We start from the raw sequence: 6,907 nt of genomic DNA, 5'->3' as shown, positions 1-6,907 counted from the left end.
CGAGTCGGCCGAGGGACCATTTCCAGCGGCCTCCCGGCGTGAGCCAAGAGCCCCCAAAGCAGCTCGCCCTCCCGGTCGGCGCTCGAGGAAGCGCCGTTGGTCTCGGGGGCGCCCCCAGGCTCACTTCCTCCTCTTCTCTCCTCCCCCGGCCTCCTCCGCCGCCCACGCCGCCAGCCCAGCCGCACCCCACGGGCCGTCCCCCGAGGCCCCGCCCCACGCCCGGCCCCGCCCCACGCTCGGGCTCGGCCCCGCCCACCGGGGCGCGCCGCGGGCTGCGGCGGGCGAAGGCGAAGGCGGAGGCGGAGGCGGGGCGGGGCGGGGCGGGGCGGGGCGGGCGTGGGCGCGGGGGGGCGGGGGCGGGGGGGCGTTGGGATGCCGGGCGGGGGCGGGGGCGGGACCTGGCCGGGAGCGGCTCGGGGAGGAGTCGCGGAGGGGACTCCCGTCTACTCTTCCGCGGGCTCGGCCTCGGGCTCGGGCTCGGGCTCGGGCTGGGAGGCGGGGTCCCTGGGCGAGGAGCGGCCCGGAGCAGCCGAGTCGCCGCCGCCGCCGCCGCCGCCGCCGGGGCCCGGGCGCTCCGCTGGACCGTGGGGCGCCGGGCGCAGCAGCCGCCGGCGGAACATGGCGCCGTGGACGTTCTGGCGCTGCTGCCAGCGCAGCGTGGGCTGGGTGCCGGTGCTCTTCATCACCTTCGTGGTCGTCTGGTCCTACTACGCGTACGTGGTGGAGCTGTGCGTGTGTGAGTACCGAGCCCCCGCCCTGCGCCTGCCCGCGAGGACCGCCGGGGTCCGGCCCCGACCGGGGAGCAGGCCGACGCGCCCGGGGCTTTGTCAGCGCGCTGCGGGGCGGCCTTGGGGGTGCGCTGGGGGCAGGGCGGTTCGGGCGCCCGGGCCCCGGCGGCTCCGGGGCTGCTGGGTTCGGACGCGGCGTTTCCTCGGCGGGGGAGCCGTGTGCGTGTGCGTGCGCGTGTGCGTGTGCGCTCACCCTCTGCTTCTGATCCTGTTTAGAACGAAGACATCTGCTCGTCCTCCACCGCCCCAGCAGCGCGGGAAGGGGAGCGGGCGGGGGGGCAGGTGGTCTGGTCGCCGCCGGCGGCCGGCAGGTTGGGCCCCGGGGCACAGCGCTGCCCGCTGCTCATTTCTGGTGGCCCCGGACCCGTTTAAAGTTCATTTCTTCCGCCTCTGCGTCCACTCAGCCACACACAGTGTTATTTTAAGACCGAAAGAAGGAGGGAGAGGAGATATGGAGCCGGGTTCTCCCTTCCTTGTCTGTCTGTGATGGAGGTCTGTCTTTCTTCCATCCTCAGACTTCAGGGTTTCGCTTCCGTCCCTGCCAGGGCTCTCGCTAGTTCTTAGTGCACCAGGTTCTCGCCGGGTTCCCTGCGGTGGAAAAGGAGTAACACCCAGGGTACAGTCCGAGGACCTAAGACCCTGATTTCAATAGGTGGCCGTTAAAATGTTAAGAAATTGGTTGTCCTCGAAGCACCGTTTGAGGGCTCCGACTGTGTGATGGTGATGAGTGCTCTGCCTTAAGTGAATTGTTCGCAGGCTTTGGGTGTGCGGCTATTTTAGGGCTCTTCTGGCCTTCCGCTTCTGCTGTGTCTGCTCTTCGTATCGATTCTTCTTGGGAACTGAGGACCAAATAGTAAATGGTGTTGGTACAGGCCATCCCTTGGCATCCAGAGTGATCTGGTTTTAGCATACTCCAGTCCGCAGCTATCTAGTGGACCCTTGTTCCTATACATTGGGAAAAAGCCTCGCGGGGTGCCTGGGAGGCGCAGTGGGTTAAGTGCCTGCTTCAGCTCAGGTCATGATCCCAGCGTCCTGGGGTCGAGCCCTGCTGTCAGGCTTCCTGCTCAGCGAGGAGGCTGCTTCTCCCTCTCCCTCTGCTTGCTGCTCCCCCTGCCTGTGCTCTCTCTGTCTCTTAAATTAAAAAATCTTAAGAAAAAAAGAAAAAGCCACCTGAGGTTGATTGATAATGTGAAATGAAAAGTAGTTGTACCACCCACTCCACTTGCAAGTGGCAGAATGAAGACTTTTCCAGTCGTGGCTCTAGACTTGTACAGTTCTCAAATACTTGGTTAAAACTGAGTTCTGCACATGAAAGAGAATGTCTTGGCTCAAAAAGTTTGAGAGGGTGGGTTTTTAAATGAAAATAATTGCTTTCGACTAAATCATATTGTACCTATAGAATATTTAATTTTAAGGAAAGGATCCCTGTGAATAGGCCCCAGAATAAATTAGTTGTGGAATACATGGACACAAAATAATGGAGTTAATCTGTTGAATGTTATTGAATAATGATGTTTGAATTAATTAAAATTGACTAGATTTAGGTATTTCTTAAAGCTGCTCCCAAAAGTGGTAGTGATCATAGGATTCTCATCAGCTTGTGATGGTATTTGATCTTATTTACTCTGAAGTGGGCATTTATTCCAAAAGTTGTACGAGTCTTTTTTTTTTTAAATTTTTATTTATTTATGATAGTCACACAGCGAGAGAGAGAGGCAGAGACACAGGCAGAGGGAGAAGCAGGCTCCATGCACCAAGAGCCCAACGTGGGATTCGATCCTGTGTCTCCAGGATCGCGCCCTGGGCCAAAGGCAGGCGCTAAACCGCTGCGCCACCCAGGGATCCCTGTAGGAGTCTTATTTAATTCTGTCAGAAGATTATTCCTACCCTATTCTAATTACACAGTAGTTTTGAAGTAAAGCTTCTGAAGGAACACTAAAAATGTGCATTTATGTTGAAATCTCACAGCTTAAATGGTTAAAGATTTTATTTATTTATTTATTTATTTATTTATTTATTTATTTATTTGACACAGAGAGAGAGAGAAAGAGAGCACAAGCAGAGCAGTGGCAGAGGAGGGAGAAGCAGACCCCTGCTGAGCCGGGAACCTGGTGTAGGTCTCCACCCCAGGACCCCAGGATCATGACCTGAACCAAAGGCAGATACTTAACTGACTGAGCCACTTAGGCACCCTCCCTTATAGAGGGTTTTTGGGGGAAAAAAAAAAATCAAAAGGTGAGGTTAAATATACGGAAAGGGAAATGAATATGAATTGGGAAGTATTATGTGTTAATAAGGATGGAGGGGATATTATTTTCATTCTTTAATCCTCCGTCTCTGAGTATAGGTATCTCCTCCAGATGTAGGAAATGAGACTCTGAGCTAATAGATTGTTGGTTAGGTCACACAGTTGTTGAGTGGCTATTGCAGTGTGATTTACATATTTACACTACATATAACTTTAGTAAGTCACTGGAACTGTAATTGTTTTGTTCTATGATTGGGGAAGGGTAGTGCATGGGGTTAGGTTGTTGCCCTTTTTGGAGATCATGACTTCAGTTAGGCTTTAGGCCCATCCTTTCGAGATCATACCCCAGGATTTCATTAAGTTAAAACATTCTGCAACCATTAAGGGTCAATGCTTGACAGAATTTTTAAATAATCAGTAATGAAAGCTCTGATAAAGGGCCTATACTTAATACTTCTAAGTTATCTGAGGTTAACTATGGAGAATTTGGGAGGTCTGCAGTATCACTGAACTGTGTGTGTGTAGATGAGCATAAAAGTTCATTCACTTTCATAATAACACTATCCTTTAAACTACTTATATGTATTTATGTTTTCATAACACAGACCCTTTCACTGGTATATGTCTATATATGAATTGAGTGAAGTGTGAGTTTAACTTAAAGTGCTGTTTTAGCATTATTTACAATGGAACTGTAACTGTAACTGTGGAAGCAGCCAAGTGTCCATCCACTGGTGAATGGATAAAGAAGAGATGGTATAGGGTACCTGGGTGGCTCAGTCAGTTAAGCATCTGCCTTTGGCTTAGGTTATGATCCCAGGGTCCTGGAATTGAGCCGGGAGTCCGACTCCCTGATTGGCAGAAAGTCTATTTCTCCCTCTCCACCCACCTACCCCACTTATGTATGTGTGCACACACTTTCTGTCAAATATTTTAAAAAGTGACTATATATATATACACACACACACATATATATGTGTGTATGTAAAAGATGGTATATATGTGTATATATATGTATACACACATCTATACTCACAATGGAATATTATTCAGCCATAAAAAGATGAAGTCTTGCTATTCACCCATGTTGTTGTGAATGTGTTGCTGAAGAGTATAATGCTAAGTGAAATAAGTCAGTCAGAGGAAGACAAATACCATATGATTTAACTTGTATGTGGAATTTATGAAATAAAAACAAATGAAGAAAGTTAAAAAGGAGACAAACCAAAAACTGACTCTTAATTACAGAGAACAGTTACCAAAGGGGAGGTGGTGGGTAGGGGGATGGATGAAATAGGTGAAGGGGATTAAGAGTACACTTGGCTTGATGAGCAGTGAGTAATATATGGAATTGTTGAATCACTATCTTTTACACCTGAAATTAATATAACTTTCTGTGTTAACTACACAAGCTAAATTTTTAAAGATAGTTGCTATTTTAATAGTTTTTAAAGAATCTTCTTAGCTTCTGGTTTTTTTTTTTAAACTAAATAGGAGATGATGATTATAATTACATTTTTATTGTGTTAATTTATTTAATGCTCATAAAATATCCAGAAAGTTAAATAATTTGTCCAAGGCCATACAACTAGTAAATGGCATAATCAGCCTCAGAAGTGATTTGGCTCTAGAGCCAATGTTTTTAAAATTAACTACTCTGCAAGACTAGTCATCTTGTTTTTCCAGGTCTGTACACTCACAGCAGATTTCGGTCTCATCTCTGATCTATTTATATAAGGTCATTTTTCTCCTGGAAGATAGCAGCAGAGAAGATTCCTAAATAGCTCAGATAGTAAAAATGCCTGGCCCACAGTAGGACATTTGAACAAATAAGTTGTTTATAAGAGGCCCTCATTGCTTCTCAGCCTCTATAACTTTCTAATTTTGTAATTCCATACATACACATATGAAATGTGTAACTCATGTTACTGGAAGGAGTAATACTGAAGTCAAAATTGGTAAGAAGTGGGACTCCTGGGTGGCTCAGTGGCTGAGCGTCTGCCTTTGGCCGTGATCCTGGGATGCTGGATCGAGTCTTGCATCAGGCTTCCTGCATGGAGCCTGCTTCTCCCTCTGCCTGTGTCTCTGCCTCTCTCTGTGTGTGTCTCTCATGAATAAATAAATAAAATCTTAAAAAGAAAAAATTGAGTAAGAAGTAATGAATCTAAGATGGTCATCTCACAGGGATGATAAACAGAAGTGATGATTAAGTAAATTAGTAATATTGGTCCTTGACATTAAATTAAACTGAAGTCCTCTTGATTTTCTTCCAAGGTTGATTTTTTTTTTAAAGACTTTATTTATTCATGAGAGACACAGAGAGAGAGGCAGAGACACAGGCAGAGGGAGAGCAGGCTCCCTGCGGGGGATCCTGATGCAGGACTCGATCTCAGGACCCTGGGATCACTCCCTGAGCTGAAGGTAGATCCTCAACCACTGAGCTACCCAGGTGTCCCCCAAGGTTCATTTTGAACATAAGAATTTATGGGTGGATTGACCAACTTTTACACTTTGGTCAAGGTGGTATTTTTTCGAGGAAAGTGCTAATATAGGTTCCCAGGGGTTTTTTAAATTTTTTAATTTTTTTTTTTTTTTTTGGTTCCCAGGGTTTTATCAAGACATCTGTTCAGGTCATTTAGGGTCATTTAGAGCTGTTAATAGTAGATGTGTACATGTAGAGGATCTTAGAGCCCAATGAGATTTTAGAGATGGTCTAATCAATCCATTAATTTTACTTCTGAGACAACTGTTGCATGGAAGAGCTATGTAGTTTGCCCAAAGATGGATATGACTCATCCCTTTTCAGAGAGAAGTATGTAGAGTAGTAGTGTGACCTTTGAGACTGTATATCTAATATTCCAGTGTCTCCTCCATGATTTCTGCAGATTTAAAATGAGACAGATAGATAGCTTAAATGTCAACATTGACCGCAGTGTCTTAACAATCACCTTTGATTTCTTTGGTTTTTCTCCGTTATTTTGTTTTCTGTTTCATTGATTTCTTGTCTGATATGTATTGTTTCTTTCCCTTTTACTTTGGGTTTAATTTGCTCTTTTTCTAGTTTCTTAGAAAACTCAAGTCACTGATTTGAGTCCTTTCTTACGTGTTCTGTAAATTTATTCCTAAATATTGCTTTATTCACATCTCATCAGTGTTGATATATTGTACTTTCATTTTCATTCAATTAAAATTATTTTCTAAATTCACTTTTGATTTCATCTTTGACTCTTGGGTTGTTTAAGGAGTATGCCAATTTACAGTTATTTGAGGATTTTCCAGATACCTTCTTGTTACTGATTTTGAATTTAATTCCATGTGGTCGGAGAACATATCTTGCATGACTTGAGTCCTTTAAAATGTACTCAGGCTTGTTTTATGGTCCGAAATGTGATCTGTAGTAGAAGCACTACATGTGCATTTGAGAAAAATATGTTCTGTATTCAGTGCATTTTGCTGTTTGTTGTTGGGTAGAGTTTTCTGTTATGTCATAATGTGCCGTAGATGTCAAGGCAAATTGGTTGATGTTTAAGTTTCCTATGGTCTTGCTCATTTTTTTTTTTTTAAGATTTTACTTATTATTCGAGAGAGTAGGCACAAGGGGAAGGGAGGGGCAGAGAGAGAGAATCGGACTCCCCAAGGAGCAGGGAGCCTGATGCAGGGCTTGATCCCAGGACCCTAGGATTATGACCTGAGCTGAATGTGGACACTTAACTGACTGAGCCACCCAAGTGCCCCACTGATTTTCTCTTTGTTCTATTAATTAATTATTGAGAGAGGTATGACAGTAAAAATGGATTTGTGTCTTTCTCCTTGTAGTTCTGTCACTTTTTGCTTCATGCATTTTGCAGCTCTAATTAGGTACCATTATTGC

General features: G+C 45.9%; 1 protein-coding gene across 8 annotated transcripts in view; it reads left to right on the top strand.

Annotated features, from left to right (window-relative positions):
- The first annotated feature begins 393 nt into the window (after positions 1 to 393).
- The window catches only part of ZDHHC20 (zinc finger DHHC-type palmitoyltransferase 20), a 73,798-nt gene continuing 67,284 nt past the window's right edge, over positions 394 to 6,907 (top strand). For all 8 annotated transcript variants that reach the window (XR_005989406.1, XR_005989405.1, XM_041766253.1 and 5 more), the window contains exon 1: positions 394 to 736. Coding sequence is in view for 6 of the 8 variants with exons in the window: in XM_041766253.1 (XP_041622187.1) it covers positions 619 to 736 (118 nt within the window). In the remaining 2 variants the exon portion in view is untranslated. The remainder of the gene's footprint in view (positions 737 to 6,907) is intronic.

The sequence above is a fragment of the Vulpes lagopus genome, chromosome 8, assembly GCF_018345385.1.
Source record: "Vulpes lagopus strain Blue_001 chromosome 8, ASM1834538v1, whole genome shotgun sequence".
NCBI classification, from domain to species: domain Eukaryota; kingdom Metazoa; phylum Chordata; class Mammalia; order Carnivora; family Canidae; genus Vulpes; species Vulpes lagopus.
This window is presented reverse-complemented; position numbering and strand designations above follow the sequence as displayed.